General features: G+C 43.0%; 1 protein-coding gene across 5 annotated transcripts in view; it reads left to right on the top strand.

Moving 5' to 3' along the window:
* The window catches only part of SLC4A11 (solute carrier family 4 member 11), a 153,214-nt gene that overhangs the window by 72,004 nt on the left and 60,564 nt on the right, over positions 1–20,646 (top strand). For all 5 annotated transcript variants that reach the window (XM_074951936.1, XM_074951932.1, XM_074951934.1 and 2 more), the window contains exon 7: positions 16,643–16,766. In XM_074951936.1, coding sequence (XP_074808037.1) covers positions 16,643–16,766 — 124 coding nt within the window. The remainder of the gene's footprint in view (positions 1–16,642; positions 16,767–20,646) is intronic.

The following is a 20,646-nucleotide window of genomic DNA, read 5'->3' as shown; positions in this document are numbered from 1 at the left end:
GGTCAACTCCATCACTTGGCATCTTTAATTTAGGACTCGGTGTTTCTGTGAAAGGTATATTTTAGTTCAGCCACAAATTGTTGGGCTGGCTGAAATCACTGGGTGAAATTCTATGGTCTGTGTTATGCAGGAAATCATACCTAGATGATCACACTGGTCCTTTCTGGAATTAAAAAACTATTACTCTAGAAGTCACTGACTGATCTGGGAAATGAACTCTGATCTTCTAACTTCATCCTCTGCATTACCACACGCTCATGTGTCTTTCAAACAAAGGTTTGGAAAAGGTGTAATAATGTCACTGGTAATTATATGTGCGTATCAAGAGGAGAATATGTATCCCTGATTAGTCTGAAGAGTGCCTGAGAAAGTTGTCATGAGAAGTCTTCTGTTTCAAATTGAAGTGGCTATTGTGGTGGCACTGAGGATTTCCATTCCTCTGGTAATATTTGTCCTCATCTCTGGACCCTGCCGCTGCATCCATGCTATGATGTTTGTTCTTAGCTCATAAATCTATCAGAGCTTTGCTTTGGTTGTGTGTGTTTGGTTGGGGTTTTTGCCTGTTGTATAAGAGAGAGAGTGTTACAGAGAATGATTCTTCAGAGATAATTAAATATATTGCATATTATACAGCTTTCCGGTGTTAATTTGTTGTATGAAATTAAGAGCAAGTTACTTGTAGCATTGTCCTATGCAAGTATATGCACTGTTGTTTACTGACCAGTCTACAAGTTGAACATGTATATAGAACCCCACATCTAGGCACATGGGTATTTGATGCATAATTGTTTTGCTCTAGTAAGTTGTTAAGTGCTACTGATTCAGTATGGTTGAAGCAGTGTTTCATCCAGGGAACACTGGGGGGTGGGAGCTGAATTGTGAGATTGTAATGTAATGCATTTTCAGCCTGTGTTACCACCTGTAGACTAGAATAGTGCTCATGGCCCCTCCAATCCCCCAGTACGAGTGTTTTGGATCACTAGGTCTACAGAAGCGCCACGGTGACTGAACGCGTTGAGAAGACTAACGATATTTTTACTTACCTGTTGGGGAAAGGATTTACTGTCTTTAGGCAACTGAGCAAATAGAATTTTTCAAGGCTTACATTAACCACATCTTCGTGGAAGGGTTTTCTCCTTTGAGCCATAGTTTGGTGATGCATTTCCTTGTTGCTGGTGACTTGGCAGGTTTTGGAGAGCAGATAGTTTATCATCACAGCTGAGGGATTTATATATATATATGTGACCACAATGTTCGGATCTGTTGCAGAAGATGGGCTTGGTAACCTGCTTGCCAACATCCTTTTCAGCAGAGGGTAGAGCCTGATATAAATTCATTAGTAATTAACAACATGATTGATTTAGTTTAGAATTCTCTCCCTAGCGGTGTGCACAGTTTGCAGGATGTCTGTCGAGAAATCATCACTTTTGGCACCTCGAAATTCTGGTAAACCCTAAGAAAGCTCTTCTCTTCTTTACCTAGTTCTGTCACATGACACATCCACTCCCTAAGTTGAAGCTGTCTTTATTTGCTGAGTTATCTGCAGAAACAGGCACCTGTGTGCTGTATGGGGACCATACAAGTACCTAGACTGTAAACTCCCCACCTATTTGTACAGTGCCTAGCAGAATGAAGTCCTTGTAAATGACTAGGGCTTCTAGGCCCTATGGTAATACAAATGATAAATCATCATAATACTGTCAAGACAGTAAATTAGATTATAAACTCTTTTGGGGGAGAGACCTTTTTTTTTTTTTATGTCTATAAAATGTCATGTACACTATAGGACTGCATAAATAATATAGTTCCTTTACTACTATTGAGAGCTGCATAGAGAATGGTAATATGTCCTTTAGAAAGGTCTGTCTTTCTGAATGTTTGTGGTTCATTTCCAAAAGACCATGGTTTGCTGTATGTTTTCCCAGTTTCAAGTCTGAGGGTTGATATAGAGGCATCCGTGGTTTTAATGTGTTTGATCTATAAAGTGTCCATAAATGGCATTGATTTCAATGAGGAAGCTGGAAGAGCTATTCCTTCCCCCCTACCTCAATAGAAGTCCCATCGATATGTGTGGAACAGTATCTGATATCCAAACTAGGGATAATAAACAAATAAACAAACAAACTAGGGAAATGCAACCTAGAGGGAGCTACTATAAGGTGGGTGCATAACTGGTTGGAAAACCGTTCCCAGAGAGTAGTTATCCGTGGTTCACAGTCAACCAGTTCTGGGTTTGGTTCTGTTCGATATCTTCTTCAATGATTTAGATAATGGCATAGAGCAGCGGTTCTCAACCAGGGTCCGGGGCCCCTTAGGGGGTCGCGAGCAGGCTTCAGGGGGTCCGCCAAGCAGGACCACTGTTAGACTTGCTGGGGCCCCGGGCAGAAAGCCAAAGTCCTTCTGCATGGGGCTGAAGCCCAGGGCCCTGAGCCCCTGCCACCTGGGGCTGAAGCAAAAGCCTGAGCAACTTAGCTTCATGGTGCCCCCTGTGGCATGGGGCCGTGGGCAATTGCCCTGCTTGCTACCCCCTAACACCAGCCCTGGCTTTTATGTGCAGAAAACCAGTTGTTGTGGCACAGGCGGGCTGTGGAGTTTTTATAGCATTTTTGGGGGGCCTCAAAGAAAAAGCCCAAGCATAGGAAGTACACTTACGAAGTTTGTGGACAGTACCAATCTGGGAGGGGTTGCTTTGGAGGATAGGATTATCGTTCAAAATGATCTGGACAAACTGAAGAAAATAGGATGAAATTCAATAAGGACAAATGCAAAGTACAGTAAAAACTCTTTTATCTAGTACTACACCAACCGGCAAGCTCTGTAAACCAGCATTGCTGATCTGCACTGAAAGTCCAGTTTATAGTGCGGTTGGTGTGGGGCCAGTAGGGGGCTGAGACATAGGAGGGGCTGTCAGGCACGCTCTGGGAGGGAGTTTGGGTCCAGGAGCGGGCTTGGGGAGGTGTTTGGGGCACGGGAGGGGCTCGGGGTGCTGGATCGGGGGACGCTCACCTCCGGTGGCTCCCCATAAGCACCTCCCCATCCCTGCTGTTGCTGGTGGAGGTGTGGCCAGCCGGCTCTGCAGGCACGTTGCCGCCGTCCCCCAACCCTGAGCGCTGGCTCCACAGCTCCCAGCCCATTGGCCAAGAACTGCAGCCAGTGGGAGCTGCAGGGGGCGACGCCTGCAGACCAAGGCAGCAAGACGCAAGAAGTAATTCTTCCGCTCTACTCTGCGCTGACTAGGCCTCAACTGGAGTATTGTGCCCAGTTCTGGGCACCACATTTCAGGAAAGATGTGGACAAATTGGAGAAAGTCCAGAGAAGAGCAACAAAAATGATTAAATATCTAGAAAACATGACCTATGAGGGAAGATTGGGGGGAAAAATGGGTTTGTTCAGTCTGGAAAAGAGAAGGCTGAGAGGGGACATAGTAACAGTTTTCAAGTACAGGTTGTTACAAGGAGGAGGGAGAAAAATTGTTCTCTTTAGTCTCTGAGGATAGGACAAGAAACAATGGACTTAAATTGCAGCAAGGGCAGTTTAGGTTGGACATTAGGAAAAACTTCCTAGCTGTCAGGGTGGTTAAGCACTGGAATAAATTGCCTAGGGAAGTTGTGGAATCTCTGTATAACCTGCTCTTTAAAATCTCCAGTGACGAACACCTGTCAGGGATGGTCTAGATAATACTTAGTCCTGCGTCAGTGAAAGGGACTAGACTAGATGATGTACTCTCGAGGTCCCTTCTAGTCCTATGATTCTATCTTCCAATCTACTAGCAGTTTTTATGTGGCCTGCCTGCTATTTGGTGAAGTCTGGGAGTGCTTGCGCCCAGTTTCGTGCTATCTGTAGACCTTGCTGGAGCCCTAGGCATAATTAAGTGTGAACCAAAGGCTGTGAACCCGAGTAGGCCTGGCCTTGGCAAAAATAATACACTAGGTATTGGCTACCCAAGTAAGCGCATTTCTGACCTGAGAAGATGGTACAGGAACACATACCCAGAGTTCTCAAGTAACTATGTAAACACATCGTTAAGAGATGGTGCAGGAACACAAAGACCCCTTGTAAGATAAGAGTGGGATGATAGGACAATGGATAAGGATGTTTTGCTTGAACTAAGAGGCACATGGATTAGGGTGGTAACTAACAACATCTGGAGTGTCATATGTAACTTGTTTGTATCAATGTAGGAGGGACATCTTTGTTCAGCCTAGGGGACAAGATCCCGGTGTACTGACTGAGCGGGTACCTTGTCACGGGCATACATGTGTGAGTGTACCTGAATCATAGAATATCAGGGTTGGAAGGGACCTCAGGAGGTCATCTAGTCCAACCCCCTGCTCAAAGCAGGACCAATCCCCAACTAAATCATCCCAGCCAGGGCTTTGTCAAGCATGACCTTAAAAACCTCTAAGGAAGGAGATTCCACCACCTCACCTACGTAACCCATTCCAGTGCTTCACCACCCTCCTAGTGAAAAAGTTTTTCCTACTATCCAACCTAAGCCTCCCCCAGTGCAACGTGAGACCATTAATCCTCATTCTGTCATCTGCTACCACTGAGAACAGACTAGATCCATCCTCCTTGGAACCCCCTTTCAGGTAGTTGAAAGCAGCTATCAAATCCCCCCCCCCTCATTCTTCTCTTCCGCAGACTGAACAATCCCAGTTCCCTCAGCCTCTCCTCATAAGTCAAGTGTTCCAGTCCCCTAATCATTTTTGTTGCCCTCCGCTGGACGCTTTCCAATTTTTTCACTTCCTTCTTGTAGTGTGGGGCCCAAAACTGGACACAGTACTCCAGTTGAAGCCTCACCAATGTTGAATAGAGGGGAACAATCACATCCCTCGATCTGCTGGCAATGCCCCTACTTATACATCCCAAAATGCCATTGGCCTTTTTGACAACAAGGGCACACTGTTGACTCTCATCCAGCTTCTCGTCCACTGTAACCCCTAGGTCCTTTTCTGCAGAACTGCTGCCTAGCCATTTGGTCCCTAGTCTGTAGCTGTGCATGGGATTCTTCCCTCCTAAGTGCAGGACTCTGCACTTGTCCTTGTTGAACCTCATCAGATTTCTTTTGGCCCAATCCTTTAATTTGTCTAGGTCCCTCTGTATCCTATCCCTACCCTCCAGCTTATCTACCTCTCCTCCCAGTTTAGTGTCATCTGCAAACTTGCTGAGAGTGCAATCCATGCCACCCTCCAGATTGTTAATGAAGATATTGAACAAAACCAGCCCCAGACCGACTCTTGGGGCACTCCACTTGATACCAGCTGCCAACTAGAAGTGGAGCCATTGATCACTACCCGTTGAGCCCAATGATCTAGCCAGCTTTCTATCCACCTTATAGTCCATTCATCCAGCCCATACTTCTTTAACTTGCTGGCAAGAATACTGTGGGAGACTGTGTCAAAAGCTTTGCTAAAGTCAAGGAATAACACGTCCACTGCTTTCCCCTCATCCACAGAGCCAGTTATCTCATCATAGAAGGCAATTAGATTAGTCAGGCATGACTTGCCCTTATTGAATCCATGTGACTGTTTCTGATCACTTTCCTCTCCTCTAAGTGCTTCAGAATTGATTCCTTGAGGACCTGCTCCATGATTTTTCCAGGGACTGAGGTGAGGCTGACTGGCCTGTAGTTCCCCGATCCTCCTCCTTCCCTTTTTTAAGGATGGGCACTACATTAGCCTTTTTCCAGTCGTCCGGGACCTCCCCCGATCGCCATGAGTTTTCAAAGATAATGGCCAGTGGCTCTGCAATCACAGCCGCCAACTCCTTTAGCACTCTCGTGTGCAACGCATCCGGCCTCATGGACTTGTGCTCGTCCAGCTTTTCTAAAGAGTCCTGAACCACTTCTTTCTCCACAGAGAAAGCTCCTCTGAGGCGCTAGTACTGTGCTTTGTCGACAATAAACTTGGCCAAATGCCTTTGGCACTGAACCGAGCCTGTGGTTTTCCCTGTGAATAACGTGGAGGTCTGCTGAATTAACCTGCTGCACTGGCTGCGGGTGCTGCTGATGTTGGAGCTCCAAGAGCAGCAACAACACTGCGGCACCCGCAACAACATTCCACCGCACTCCCAACGCTATCCTGTGGAAGCTTGTGTTGAATTGTATCCCCCCTCCTGTAAACGAGCGTCCGAAGATGAGTAAGCTTGTGAGGAGTGTCAGGAATAAGTACTCTAAAGAGGGGCAGGAGTCATGGTAGGAGCTTCATCTGCGAATGAGTTGGGAAGGATAATAGAATCAGTGAAGAATCAATTATTCTACTGGGAAACTTCACCACAGAAGGTTTTCTGAGCTGAACGATTTGTCCTGTAGATTTTAGTTGCAATTCTGTTCTAGGACTGTCTCTTCCCGCCCCCACTCCCCCCGCCCCCAGGGCATAATAAATCAGCTAGCTGAAGGTGTATTGTTCAAGGCTTTCAAAAACAAATTCACTCCCAGGCTGTGGACAATCATGGAAAATTTTAGCCCAAGAAACCAACTTGTCAGAAAGCTGTGAGCAACTGAAAACTGAGTTTTATAGTGAAAGGATACAGTCCCTATATAGGTTTCAGAGTAACAGCCATGTTAGTCTGTATTTGCAAAAATAAACAACAAGGAGTCCGGTGACACCTTAAAGACTAACCAATTTATTTGGGCATAAGCTTTTGTGGGTAAAAACCCCACTTCTTCAGATGCATGGAGTGAAAATGACAGATGCAGGCATTATTATACTGACCTTATATAAGCTTTACTATAGTAGGTGTCATCAAGCATCCACTACAGTCACTTATGACATGCCTATTTGGACGTGTTCACAGAGCAAGTCACTTCATAACAAAGCACTGATCAAAGGCGAAATTATGGTACAAATGTTCTGATTAATTAAATACAAATGGTTTTATGGCATAAATTCATGCTTTCTCTTCCACAGAAGGGAACCCTAAGAGTTGAATAATAGCGTGTGTGAGTAATACTTATTTCCGTGGCAATCAGGATTTGAAAAAATAAGCTTATAACCCAAAGGTGTATCGTGCTATTAGCTGCAATTTTCCTTATTTCCGTCTCCTTTTGTGACTTTAATTAAAAGAGAGGGAGGAAGATTATGAGGGAAAGAAGTGGATGAGTTGTGCCCTATAATTATAGCTATTATTTTACTGTATTTTTGCTGTAGCTAGTGTAGAAAAGCTTTTAATAGAGCTATATTTTTAGAGCATGTGCCTTGCCTGAAGAAAAATTACAACTCACTTAATTTGAGTGGAGGATTTGTCAGGGAGAATAATCTGTTTTTACTGTAAAATTAATCGGAAAATAACCTAATATCTTTTGCCATTATTCTTCTGCAGCGTGTCATTCCTCATCCTGACCCTCAGCTATCCCTTAAACTGATGCTGCTGTCTTTCTGTTTTCCAGAGCTTCATTTTATTTCTCATTTCTACTGCTGGAGTGAGAGTAAGACTGAAAGACGCAGGCATTGTGTATAGTGGTACAAGTTTATGTTAATTGTTTAAAACCTCTAAAACAAATGAAAGGATGGTGATTGGAGTAAGAATGTAAAAGCTTAACTAAGGGAAACATTCAAGATCTAATGTAAATCCCCCAAAGTAAGAAAAGTGAAGTTTGACTGAGCCCTTTTCTTGCTGTGCTCTGGTACAAAATGTTGCAATTGAAAAATATTTTTAGATAACCTTTTAAATTCAGATCTGCAAAAATTGACTGTGCAAAATGTGTCCTCTCCTGCTAGGAATTTGGTCTACCTCAGCTGTTTGTTCTGGACTCTGGGGGGTATGTCTTCTCTGTGCCTCTCCTCACCCTCAAATTCTAAGAGTGAGGAAAATCAAACAAGCTAAAGCCAAAGTTATTCTGATTGCCCAGACCTGATCAAAAGAACAGCAGTTCTCAGATCTACTGCAACTATCTGTCTCTCCCCACAATTCCAGATCTGTTGACCCAGCAGAGGTGTCGGAGTTGCCATCTGGACCCAGACTCTCTCCACTTGGCAGCATGGGCCATAGGACTTTGAGAGATTTTGAACTGTCCTGTTCAGACAAGGTACAGGAGATTCTATTGAACTCTAGGAAGTATTCAACTTGCCTGTGTTATGATCATAAGTGGAAAAGGTTCTCTTTGTGAGTAATCAACAATAATATTAAAACCAGCTTCAGCTCCTGCTCAGTCCATACCAGAGTACAAAAGTAATTTGAAATCTCCATATTGTTAGTAAAAGTACATCTCGCCGCCTTCTCTTGTTCTTTGCTGCTTAGCCCAGCGAAAGACTCTGTTTGGCCACAATCTGAAAAAAGATTTTTGAAGGGGTTAATGAACATCTACGCTCTGGTTAGAGAGCCCACACCTATGCAGGATCTTGGTCTCGTACACATCCAGCTCGTGAAACTTCCCTTCGAACTCATGAAAGAATGTTCCCTTCTTCATCTGTCAATTAAAACAGCCTTTATTATAGCAATTGCATCCACAGAAAAAGAGAGAGCTTCAGGATCTCATGATGAGACCCTCTTTTACAGTTGTGCGCAGAGATAAAGTTATCCTTTGTTTGCATCCAAAATTTCTCCCCAGAGTGTTAACAGAATTACGTCCTAACCAAACTTGCCAGTAGCTTTTCCATAGGTCTCACTGTCACTCACTCACAGAGAAAACTAAGCTACCTACCCTGGGTGCTAATTGAGCTGTAGATTTCTATTTTAATGGGCCTATGAAATACAGGAGATGCTCTGTGTGACACAACATGGTGGCATTGGTTTTAGTACTAGTTTTAATGTGGGTACAGCCTCTCTGATGTACCAAGTCATAGGCAGGTCTGGACTGGCTCTTTGCCCCATGTGACACAGAGGCTCACTGGTTGTTCACTACGCTGTGTCAGCAACTCTTGTCAAGCCTGACACACTCACTGCACCTTGACCTAGACAAAGGAATGGTTCTGCCTGCTTGAATGGGTCTCCAGTGTGAACTGAGCAAGGGGAGATAGTGAAGGTATATTTACATAAAAGGTAAACAAAGCCATCCAACTAGTGAGTGGGGGAGATAACCACAAACTGTCACCACAGGAGGAGGAGACTGCAAAAATTAACCTGGCTCCAAGCAAGCTGAGCCCCCAGGAGGGCTTCCTGACTTCGAAAACAAAGATAAAACTTCAAGGATATGAGCAGAGAGGAAAAGCCATTTTTGGCATTCCTCACTTGAGGAGTCAAAGAAACGAAGCACTTTGAGCTCTGTATGCTGGGTTCTGGCTAAAGGACAGGCCAGCCAGGCTGGACGAATGACGGCGGTGAGAAAAGTTCTTTGAACAAAAGACTCTAGTTTGTCGTGTTTTAGCTTTAGAAGCATATTTTTACTACTTCTTGTTTGGGACCATTTTGTCCTTATTCCCTATACTTAGTATCACTTAAATTATGTCCTTTTGCTAATAAACTTTTTACTTTGACCATAAACCAACTCAGGGCTTTGATTGAAGTGGTGGGGTTTGTCAACCCCCCCCCCCCCCTTAAGTGAATTAGCTGCTTATTACCATCTCTTTAAAGGAGCAGCAAACTTGATAGGGTTTTGTGGTGCTACAGTAAGAAGGGTGGTTTGGGGGGAGAACGAGGGGCTGGAAGGGTTGTCGAGGTCCCCCTGTAAAGAGTAACTGGGTGGTGGAAGCCAGGGGGAGATCTGTGTGCTATAGAAGCTGGCTCTTGGTATCAGAGCCGCGAACCAAAGCTGCACAGCACACAGGCACTTAGAGCGAGTGGTGATACAACCCCTCACTGGTCTAGGTTGAACCCCAAAGTGTGTCACCAGTATCCATGCATGTCTGGAACAGTTTAAAAGAATTCTGTACCTATTGCACTTTGTCTGGCAATCTGAAACGGTGCATGCCCTTTTGAACATCAAAGTGAACAGGAAGGCAAGATACTTTACAGAGAGTCCCTGAAGTATGTTTCTTTTCCAGTTCAGATGACTTAAGATGCTGTTCTTCAGAACAGGAGCTACCAGAGGTCAGTCAGCTAAACTGTAGTCTGCCTCAGTCAAGGGTGGAATAAGTCTTGTTAATTCACTCACTAACCTATTTGGCCTATTTAGCTGGGATTTTTTCATGGTCTGTGTGTATAAAAATATCCTCACTGCATTTTCCACTTTTATGCATCTGATGAAGTGAGCTGTAGCTCACGAAAGCTTATGCTCAAATAACTTTGTTAGTCTCTAAGGTGCCACAAGTACTCCTTTTCTTTTTGCGAATACAGACTAACACGGCTGTTACTCTGAAACCAATCACTTGATGATTACCTATTCTTTTCATTCCCTCTGGGACACGGGGCATTGGCTACAATTGGAATGGCCAGTATGGCTGCTCTTATATTCCTTGAGTTTACTACTTACAGAAATCCACTGCACGGTTTCTCTGCCACTTGTTGCTTGTTTGAAATAGGCAATGGCTTGTGTTACCTTCTAGTTTTTGTTAGAACAGAAGTCTGCAGTCAGTCTTCCTAGGTGCTGTCTCTGAGAATTCATGGAGAGAGTGGCCTGTTAGATACAGGCACAGAAACCAGAGTAAATAAGAGATTGTTCTCGAAATCTGGTTGAGTGAGTTTGTTCTTGCTTCACTCTTGCATCTGGCAGTGTTCTCATAGGAGGTGATTTGCTGGGGACTTAAGGCTGCAGGAGAGGCAGTCCCCAGCTGACAGATCCTGACTGATGTGATACAGTCTCGTACTTCCATGCAAGTAGAAATCTGCATTTTGAGTGTTTTCATCCATGAGCTTGAGACTTCTGAGCCAGAATGGATAACTTTTGGGACTGTGTTCATTGACAGCACCCTTCTGTCAAAAAGCCCTTCCAAAGATAGTCACCGGAATGAAAATAAAGGGGCTGATCTGGGTAAGACCTGTTTTATAATGTACTATATAGTTCTAAACCAGATCTCATCCCTGAAATACAAGTGTCTAAATGTTTTTTCTGTCTCATAGGAGCCAGTTGATTTTGATAGTGAATTCAAAATAGTGTAGTGGACCTTATCCCAAAACCAGGAATTAATCTAATCCCCAGCTTTCATGAATCACTTGGCTTGTAAAAGGTGCCCTGCTTTAATGGGAGCTTTGGGAGGCATTGGGTCTCCTCAAGTCTCCTCTACATAGTATCCCCTCTATGTCCAGCCAGCTAGCTCCTCCACACCCCTGAGGTTAAGGGATAGATCATGCTCTGTACCTGTGTAGGTTCACGTACTAACGCTTGCTTACCTCCGAGGACTGTGATGAGGCTTAATTATCCAATGCTTAAGAAAGAATGTGCCATATAAGGTGTCAGTATGCAGTAGCAAGCAACAGCCTGCAGGTCTCTCCTTGCATCTCTGTCCTTGATGTTCTTCCTGGGATGATTCTTGAATAACTCCTGTATTTTTATACGGGTTACTTAAATGGAATTCTTCATAGTATTTTTATTAACTTGAAGCAATGTTGGCACCAAGCTATTCCTTTCTTGCCAAGATACAGCTCCTGTTTTTAAAAGGGCTGAGTTTGGAAAAGGCAGGCCATGAGGAGGCAAATGTCAAGAGCCATTTCCTTTGATTGCATTTATAAGGCACATGAGGGATTTGTTTTGAAATTGTTCAGTTGATTTGATAAAGCTCTCGTGACTGACGAAGCAAAGGAATAATCTCTCAACAAGATGGGAGTGTAGCTTGATATTTCATGAAGTTTCTTGTGTGCTGCAAATTTGCTTATTCTAATATATTAATTATGTCGTCATAATGGTCCCTCTGGAGGAGCTAACTAACTCACTCAAATTCCCAGGTAACATTTTAAAACACGATGCATGAGGCTATTTTGGATGCTGAGCAAAACTGCTGTACAAACAATAACTTTTAAGAGTAGTAAATAATTTTTCAGTTTCAATGTCTGTAATTAATCATAGCATGGGACACTGATGCATGTCTGCTTCATCACTGAACATAAGTAGGAATATGGATTGGATTTTGCACATTTTAAAAACTAATTGTTAGTCTGGACTCCAAAGAATTTCTCTGTTATGGTCTTAAAGTTACTATGAAAAATCCCTGTCATTGCTATTTCAGATTTTAAAATAGCACATTTTCAAATCTGAGATGTTTAAAATACAGTAATTGGTGCAAAACTATGCCTCATAATAACACAATGCATCACTTTTAATAATGAAATGTACTCTTCTGCCATGTTTGTTCCTTGACAGCTATCTATTTTTCTGTAAAAAGAAAGGTTCCTTTAGAGGAATGATTACAGGACTCTATTCTATTAATGAAACACTGTGTATACAAGTGCCTTTGTTCCCATACTTACAACAGTAAGCTTTCAAAAGTTCTTAAACACCTATCTTTTCTGTATAAAAAATCTGCAGCCACCATAATCAGCCTTGCTTGTGTAGTACTAGTTATTTCTTTGCGCACAGGGATGTTGTGGAACCTTTCTCCACCTTCAATTTACTTTTCCATTCAAGCTGTCAAGCCAAAGCCTTTTTGACCAATAATTTAACTCTCCAAAGATGAATTATTGGTGATTGAGGAGATGGTCCAATTTCTTCCTTGCATTCTGTTCTGTAACCATTCTTTTGATTGTGACTGGTAAGGATGCGACCTACTTTCACCTGGATAGCCCACCAGGAGAGGTTCAAGACTATATCAAGAAGCAAGTTTGTGGGACTGGGTATTCGAGTACATTACCAGATATTCCTCTTGGCAGGCTGTCAATAAAAGCCCAAATGGACCATCCAAGTTGTCAAGACTGCATCCCTCACAAGTGGTTCTGGTCTTAGAAGGTTTAAGACTTGATATATCACACTTGGGGCATTGTTTTCTTAGATGTACCTGCAATGCAAAAGAACCAAAATGATGATGTGCTACTCTAGGACGGAAAAGGCTAGCTGACTAGCTCTAATGAGCAATCGTGGTTCCGTTTTTCTTACTGGTGAAAGTAATTAATTTCCTTTCTTGCCCTGATGAGATTGTTTGTTTGTTTTTTCTTTCTGATGAGTGTACATATCTTAAACATTAATAATTTGTGTGAGACATGTCTGTTATTGCTTAGATAAGATCTTTGGCTTAGGTCAGGTCTTCAGCTGGCGTGAATCTGTGGGTCTTCGCTGATGTCAGTGGAGTTATGCCAGTTCACGCCACCTGAGGACCTAGCCTCTTGTCTTGAACGCTGCTTTAAATGTAACTTTTAAAAAAAGAAATATATTGGGCAGTCATGCAGAAATAAGCCCTGTAATTTTAAAGAGCCTTTTATGAATACCGTGTTAGAGACTATGGTATTACGGCATTTTCATAAATAAGACCTGGTATTTAAACACAGTTAATCATTTCATCTAGATCATTTGGTCATGACTGCATTTCAGCCCAATCTTTTATTTTAGAGGGCTTTCACGATTTAGAAATTGTAAAGTGTCAGTTTAATGTGAGATTTTCTTTTTGGTTCATATCATCTCCTTGCTTTTATTCCATCTTTTTCCATCAACCACTTCAGCTCTTTCATCAGTTCACTGGCTTGTTGGCCCTGTGTCCACCATGGTGTCCTGGCAGGAAGAAAATTCTATGTTACTGAATAAATTTGTTAGTCTCTAAGGTGCCACAAGTACTCCTTTTCTTTGTTACTGAAGGTTTTTTTGGAAAGAGAATCTAACCAGTATCAACTGTTCATCCCAATGCCTGGCTCAATAGGCATGACCTCTTCTTCTGACCATATTACATCCATACAATGATCACCATTTAGACAAAGTCAGCAGTTACTCCACCCCAGTATAGACCATAATTGTTCCCTATTCTAAGTCTACCATAACGTGTTTACTCTTGATATATGTTGACTTTTTGATGGTGACCACTGCAATTTTGTGTGTACATCAAACTTGTAAGCTTCAGATTGAAAAGTGAAAGCTGCAAGTATATTATATGAGGAAGAAGTTGAATGTAAGTATTTTGCCTGCAGTCAATGCCTACAATAATTTATTCAGCTAATGTTGGTTAGGTTGAGTGGTAGTGGAAGATTGCTGTGTGTGTGTTTTGTCTGAAGTAAATTAAAACTTCCAAAAGACTTGGAGCCATCAAGCTCTGCATGTTGTTGTCCGAGTAGCTGCATGATCTTACTATTGTTAATAGTCTTCCTTCCACATATAGCCTCCTGTAGATTGGAATGCACAAACGCAGTATCCTGTTTCAAATTAGATTGAAAAGCATATGGGTGCACCCTGCACCTGCGTAGAGCCCCAGGCATGCGTTAATGTAAGATCAGGGCATTGTAATGTAGGCAACTAGAAACAGAGATAGCGTCTCCTTAGGAGTTTGTTCAGCACTTTACACAATTTGACCATGATCCTGATTGAGGCCTTTGGCCACTGCCAGAATACAAATAAGAACTTTCAGAACTCCAGGCAAATCTTCCTTTTTAAAGAACTGAATTAATCACTGAGCTCAAAGGCTAAGGAATGAAAGTGTTGACTCAGTGAGCAAACGGAGCAGAATAAAAGAGGGTAGATTTTGCTAACAGTGCATTAACTGTTCACCTCTCCGTTCATGCATGAGATTTTACCAATTAATATGGGTGAAAGTAAGATGATCTAAGATGTTGGACAACTTGACAGATATCCTATGTGCTTACCCCAGTTATTTTACTGAATTGAAACCCATAATTGACAACAGAAGATGATTTGGGTACATTCAGGCTCACCCACCTCAGTGACTCTAGATTAAGATTGATTTCAGTTTGCTGCAAATTGCTGAATTCAGTTTTAACTCTGTTTTCATTTGATCCCTGTTTGGAAAGGTTTAAAGTAGATTGCTATCAAATATGTCCTTTAGTACGTGTAACCTTCAAATAATTGTCACTCAGGAAAAGACTTCATATAAACAGATGAAACAGTGTCTGGATGCATCCCGAGGGGATGTGTGGATTTTCTGTTTTGAGTCTGATTCACGTAAAAAGGGGAATAAAGGGAATATAACTAATACAGTATACATTTGTGAAATCCTGCACCCTTCCATATATTCTGTATTGTGCAAATAATAAAAGGAATGTAACCATCCCTTGCATCAAAATAAGCATGTCTAACAATAGCCTGTCAGGTTGTTAGCTTGCATAAATCAAGTAACTTAATTGTCAGTGTCCATCAAAAACCTATTCACTAGTAAAATGTCACTTACAAGCTAACTATTCAGACCTGTATGGAAGAATTATTAATTCAGCTCTGGTCTGCACATCCCCTTCTCTCCAAGTTATTGAGGGGCTGCTGTTGGCATGTCATTTAAGTTGCTAATTAAGGTGATAAACTATGTTAACAGAAAGGAAAAGAGAGACTGGACCAAAGTACTGAAGCCCTGTCCACATCCTTTAATTGATAATCGTTAATTTGGCAAATATTCACCTGAAATAAGCAATGGTAATAACAGTAACATAATCTTCCTTATATTTATTACATTAAAAATACCGTAACCTCTCATGTTGCAAAATCAAGCCCTGCAATTAAGATGGAGTATCACTGTTGTGTGCTAATCACACCAATAGTGAAATTCTCGTGCATTATCTGCCACTCTGTTTCTAAAGAGCTGTAAAGTGTATCAACAGAATAATTAGCAGTGGTTTTATTGGTAGTGTGAGGGTGTTATCCCATGTCTGCCATAGACTTGGTGTGTGATGTTGGACAAGTCACCTTGCTTTGCCTCAGTTTCTCCACTGATAAAATGGTGAGAATTATGGCTACCCACCTTGCCAGCATGTTGTGGTAGTTGAAGTAAACAGCAAAGAGAAACTACTGCTCTTTTGTGATGCCCAAAAATGGCTTCCAGGTTTTAATAAAAATGTTTTGTTTTTAATATTAGAAATGTCAAGTTCTGGCTTCTCTTTATTGGAAGTCTTGGCAATCTTTAAAAGATCTAAATGACTGCTTAATTCTTCAACAAACCTTCCTCTCTCTAATGGACCTGGGAGACTTCCAACTCAAGTCTCATCACTGAGCTATGATGTCACTCATTTTGGTCCTCCGAAGGCTGTCTGACTTGTCCAGCGAAAAGAGGGTGGTTAGGGCCTGATATTTGTAATGTATTTAAAAATAATCAAAACCAACCAAGCAGGGAGCGAAAAACCTGTTGAAAACGAAAACAAATATTGAGGCATTCCTTAAAGGAGGAATGAGAGAGAGAAGCAATTTATTTATTGGCCTCTACCCTTAAATTGTTTGCCACAGCACTTTGAGACCTCTGGATGAATGGATCTACGGAAGTGCAAAGTACTATCTGTTCATTATTCTTTTAAAAAAAATAAAGGGAGCCCTCTAGTTAGAACTCCGTGCAATACTGCAAATTTAGGGTAAGTTTCATTATTGATTTACTGGCTATTATACAGCTGCTGGGCGAAGATGAAGCCAAGTAAGGCCCCAACTCTGCCAGCTATCCCATGAGCAGGGCCCTGATGTCACAGAGTGCCTTTCCCACTGAGCAGCTCATAGGATCGAGGCCTAGAAAGGAAGGAAAATCACGACCATTAAAATGCCATTATTGTCTTTTTTACAATCAATGTTTAAGCCACCTGTTTTCACCCATGCATATTGTATCAGAGCTAGAACAGGAATATTTAAAACTTTCATTCAGCAGAAGGGAGAGTGTGTCTCTTGTATTGTCTAACCTAAGCCAAACACTTCCATCTCTCTTGACAGTTGCACTATAAAGTCTCTTCAGCGACGTCATGTTTGCATCAGCCGACTGGAGCGGCCTCAGAACTGGGGGGAGAACTCCTGTGAAGTGAGATTTGTCATTTTGGTTCTCGCACCTCCTAAAATGGTGAGTGTTTCTCCATCATTCGCTCCTGATGCCTCAGAATGCTTTTCTGATCGTTCTCTTGTGGAGCTCTACTGGGGTGCATGACCACCCGTTTTCTAGATGCAGCAGGAAGAGAGCAGGGCTGAAGTCACCACAGTGGTTGTCTGCCAACATCTCCTTCTGACTCAGCAGTGAGCACAAGGTATAAAATTATGACAAATGACTTTCCTGTTCCCTAGGCTCCTGCAGTCTCATTATAGAGCAGAATGGCTTCCTATCTAGCATTGGAGCTGGAGCCTGGCATAGTCTGTAAGTCTGACTGTGACTAATCTGGTATCAGAGCTCTTGCCCCAATGTGTAGCCTATACCAATAGGCTGTTTGCTAGGTAAAGCTTGGGTATAAGTTAAGGTGGTAATGTAATGAGCCTGCAAGGCCTGTAAGACAATAGCTTAGCTAAACAAGGCTTAAGGCGCATAAGCAGCTAATCAAAAGTAACCCTAGATCGGTGATACTCAGACCTCAGGAGCCAAATTAGCCATCAACATTACCCAAAAGAGCCACAGTCATGTGAATTCAGTGTTTCATTTACTATAGATTCATACAGTAACTCCTCACATAAAGTCGTCCCGGTTAATGTTGTTATGTTGCTGATCAGTTAGGGAACATGCTCATTTAAAGTTGTGCAATGCTCCACTCTTACGTTGTTTGGCTGCCTGCTTTCTCCACAGCTGGCAGCCTCCCTATTCCCCTCCCCCCCATCCCCACAGTGCCTCCTGCCCCCTGGCAGACCCCGCAGATCAGCGCCTTCCCCCTCCTCCCTCCTGCCCACGGCAATCAGCTGGCTTGCGGCGTTTAAGAGGAAGGGGGGAGGAGCGAGGACTCGGCGCGCAGGCTCCCCCTCCCTCCCCTGCCTCCTGAACAACGCAAACCAGCAGATTTCCCCGGGCAGGAGGCAGGGGAGGGAGGGGGAGCCTGCATGCCAAGTGCTCGCTCCTTCCTCCTGCCCCGCAAGCCAGCTGATTGCCCTGGGCAGGAGGGGTGGGGGGAGCGAGGACTTGATCTGCCTACCCTCTCCCTACCTCCCCTGCCTCCTGCCCAGGGCAATCAGTTGGCTTGCAGCGTTCAGAAGGGAGTGGGGAGGAGCGAGGACGCACTGTGTGAAGTAAAGGAGGAGGAGGTTGGGGGGGAGAAGAGGCGGGTGAAGGGTGGGGGCTTGGGCGAAGAGGTGGACTGGATGGGCTGAGGGTTGAGCCCCCCACCCCCGGCAAAGTCAGTGCCTGTGCTTGCAAGAACAGCAAGAGGAGCAGCCGGCAATCCATCCTCTTCCACTCTCTGACTCCACCACCTCAACCAAGCTTCATACTCAGCAGTGATGACTGTAGTATTAAATTGCTTGTTTAAAACTTATAACGGTATTAAATTGCTTGTTTATAATTATTTAAAATGTATATAATGCTTTTTTGTCTGACAAATTTTTCTTCCCCTGGAACCTAACCTCCCCCCACCCCCATTTACATTAATTCTTATGGGGAAATTGAATTAGCATAACATCGTTTCACTTAAAGTCACATTTTTCAGGAACAGAACTACAATGTTAAGTGAGGAGTTACTGTATTTAAACAGTATGACAGGAAATCTGTATTATTCTCACAGCAAATAAGTTAATAACTTAATGCAAGTTAATAACTGGTCATTTACATAGTAAAAGCATCCTGATTGGTTAATAACTTAGACTGGTTAATAATTAAATCACACAGTGTTTTAATATCATGAGCTGCAAAGAGTGACAGGAGACACGTTAAAGAGCCACTTGCAGCTCTCACGCCTTGGTATCGCTGCCCTAGATCACAGCATGGAATGCTGTAATGACTAAACTGCAGACAGGTAACCACAAGATGCTAGTTTATACCATCTTGGGCTGTTTTAAGGTGGTAACCTCAGCTGATGTCTGACCACCAGTGTGTCATGGTAACTAATTGACGTACATGCTAATAAGCATGAGGTAAAAGCTCTCTTAACCTATGGGAGAAGGGCACGCCAAGCTTAGGAGGGTGAGGAAATACAAATAAGGGAAAGGGGATGAAACCCCTACTGAACATGCTTTAGGCATAGTGTGTCTGTGTAATACATTATAGAAGTGGTATCCAGGGCTGCGTGCCTTGGGAGACGGCAGGACCATGAGCGATGGTGATGAGGAAGGTGGTGATAATGAGGGAGTTAATGACTAACGCTTCAGGTTGTTCTGCAAGGGGTAGCCTGAGTGTATGGGTGCGCAGACGCTCAGTCTGTATGAGCTCTCTCTACCTGGTTGGGTTGGAGTGTGTGTAACTTTGCTAACCGTGTTAATAAGCCTATTGCAGATACAGAAGGTTTTTCCTAAGTCTGAGTGTTGCAACTGTGCATGTGGGGGTTCCCAACTGAATGGTAATTTTAATAATACTGGTCCTAGTCTTGGAACAAAGACCTACCAAACCTCAGTCTGTTAATTGGGAATTCTTAGGTAATCAGTATAATTAATATGCAATCAATAGATTGGGCAACAAATTCACTGTCATACGGGAGATCTGAACTCAAGTTCTACTTGAGGATCCCAATTGTTGGGCCTGCAGAGATGAGGTTCTGAAGTGATGCACTTGTGGGGGCATGAACCAACTTGGGAACTGCGCTACCTCCTGCTCGTTAAACTGTAAAATTCTGCAGCTTTCTCCCACTTCAAGCTGTTTAGCCCCACTCTAGCCAAACTAAGTCTGTCCGCAGTCTAGAGGTGGCCTTTTGAAGAAGGGAGGATTGTTCAGTACTTAACGCGCTGGTCTGGGACTTGGGAGACCTAGGTTCAAATCTCTGCTCCACTGCAGATTGCCTGACCTTGGGCAAGTCACTTAGGTCCAGGTTTTAAAAGGTGTTGCTGAGCTCAGCATGACAATTCCTAACTGATTTGGAAGCCTGAGACTCTCTTTCAAAAGGATTTAGGCACTTAGGAGGCAAAATCCCCATTTGAAAATGAGAGTTGGGTACCTAAGTCAGTTAGGTGCTGAAATGCTAGGCTTGGCGTTGCCAAAATATCTTTAAAAATCTGGGCCTTAATGTCTTTGCTTCAGCTCCCCTTCTGTAAAAATGGGGATAATAATGTTTCCCTATTTCCCAGGGGTGTGTGAGGGAAAAATACTTTAAACATTGTGGGGCTCTCAGCTGAGGGTCATAGAAAGAGAAGTGATTTTTTTGGGAGCATTTATGTCCAGACTGATTCAGTGGTTTCCGACTTAATTTTTTCCATTGTTTATATAAAAGTGCTTTTGGCACCAATCACATTGATGCCTGAAAACTGTACAGACTAAAAACAGACATACAGATGTTGCCCATGGAATGCAGCAAACAAACTGAGCCCACTCAGCTGTATTGGTTTAGTTTTTCAATGTATACAAACTGTATTCGTATAGAGTCAGAAACATGCTAAGGGAAACCCAGCTGCTGCAGGGAGCAGTGTCAGTGACTCAGTAGGGGGCACTCTTCCCTCAGAGTCGGTACTGACCTCACTACCCCCTGGCTGTGGAGCAGAGAGTGATGTTGGTGGCTAGCGGGTGCTGGGCACTCTGCGACAGGTGTGAAGATGACTCCCAAGTTGCACACGGTACAAGTGGACAGCATACAAATAAAGGAAGGGGAATGGGAAGTAGTAGCAGTGTGACTGGTAAAGAAAAAACATGGTTTATGCTAGTCCATGATTTTTTGTTTTGTTTTTTAAATGATTTGATCTACCAAGCCCGAAGTACATGCTGCGTACAGTAGTTAAAATAATAAACTCATTGACAATATCCAATTAAATCACCTTGAGAAATTGTCTGGGAAATGGCATAAAATCCATACCCCAATCTTTCCACGATGATGGTGAGGATGAAAAAA

The sequence above is a fragment of the Natator depressus genome, chromosome 4 (genome assembly GCF_965152275.1).
Source record: "Natator depressus isolate rNatDep1 chromosome 4, rNatDep2.hap1, whole genome shotgun sequence".
Taxonomy (NCBI): Eukaryota; Metazoa; Chordata; order Testudines; family Cheloniidae; genus Natator; species Natator depressus.
The sequence above is the reverse complement of the archived record's forward strand: the minus strand, read 5'-3'. Positions and strand labels throughout refer to the sequence as shown.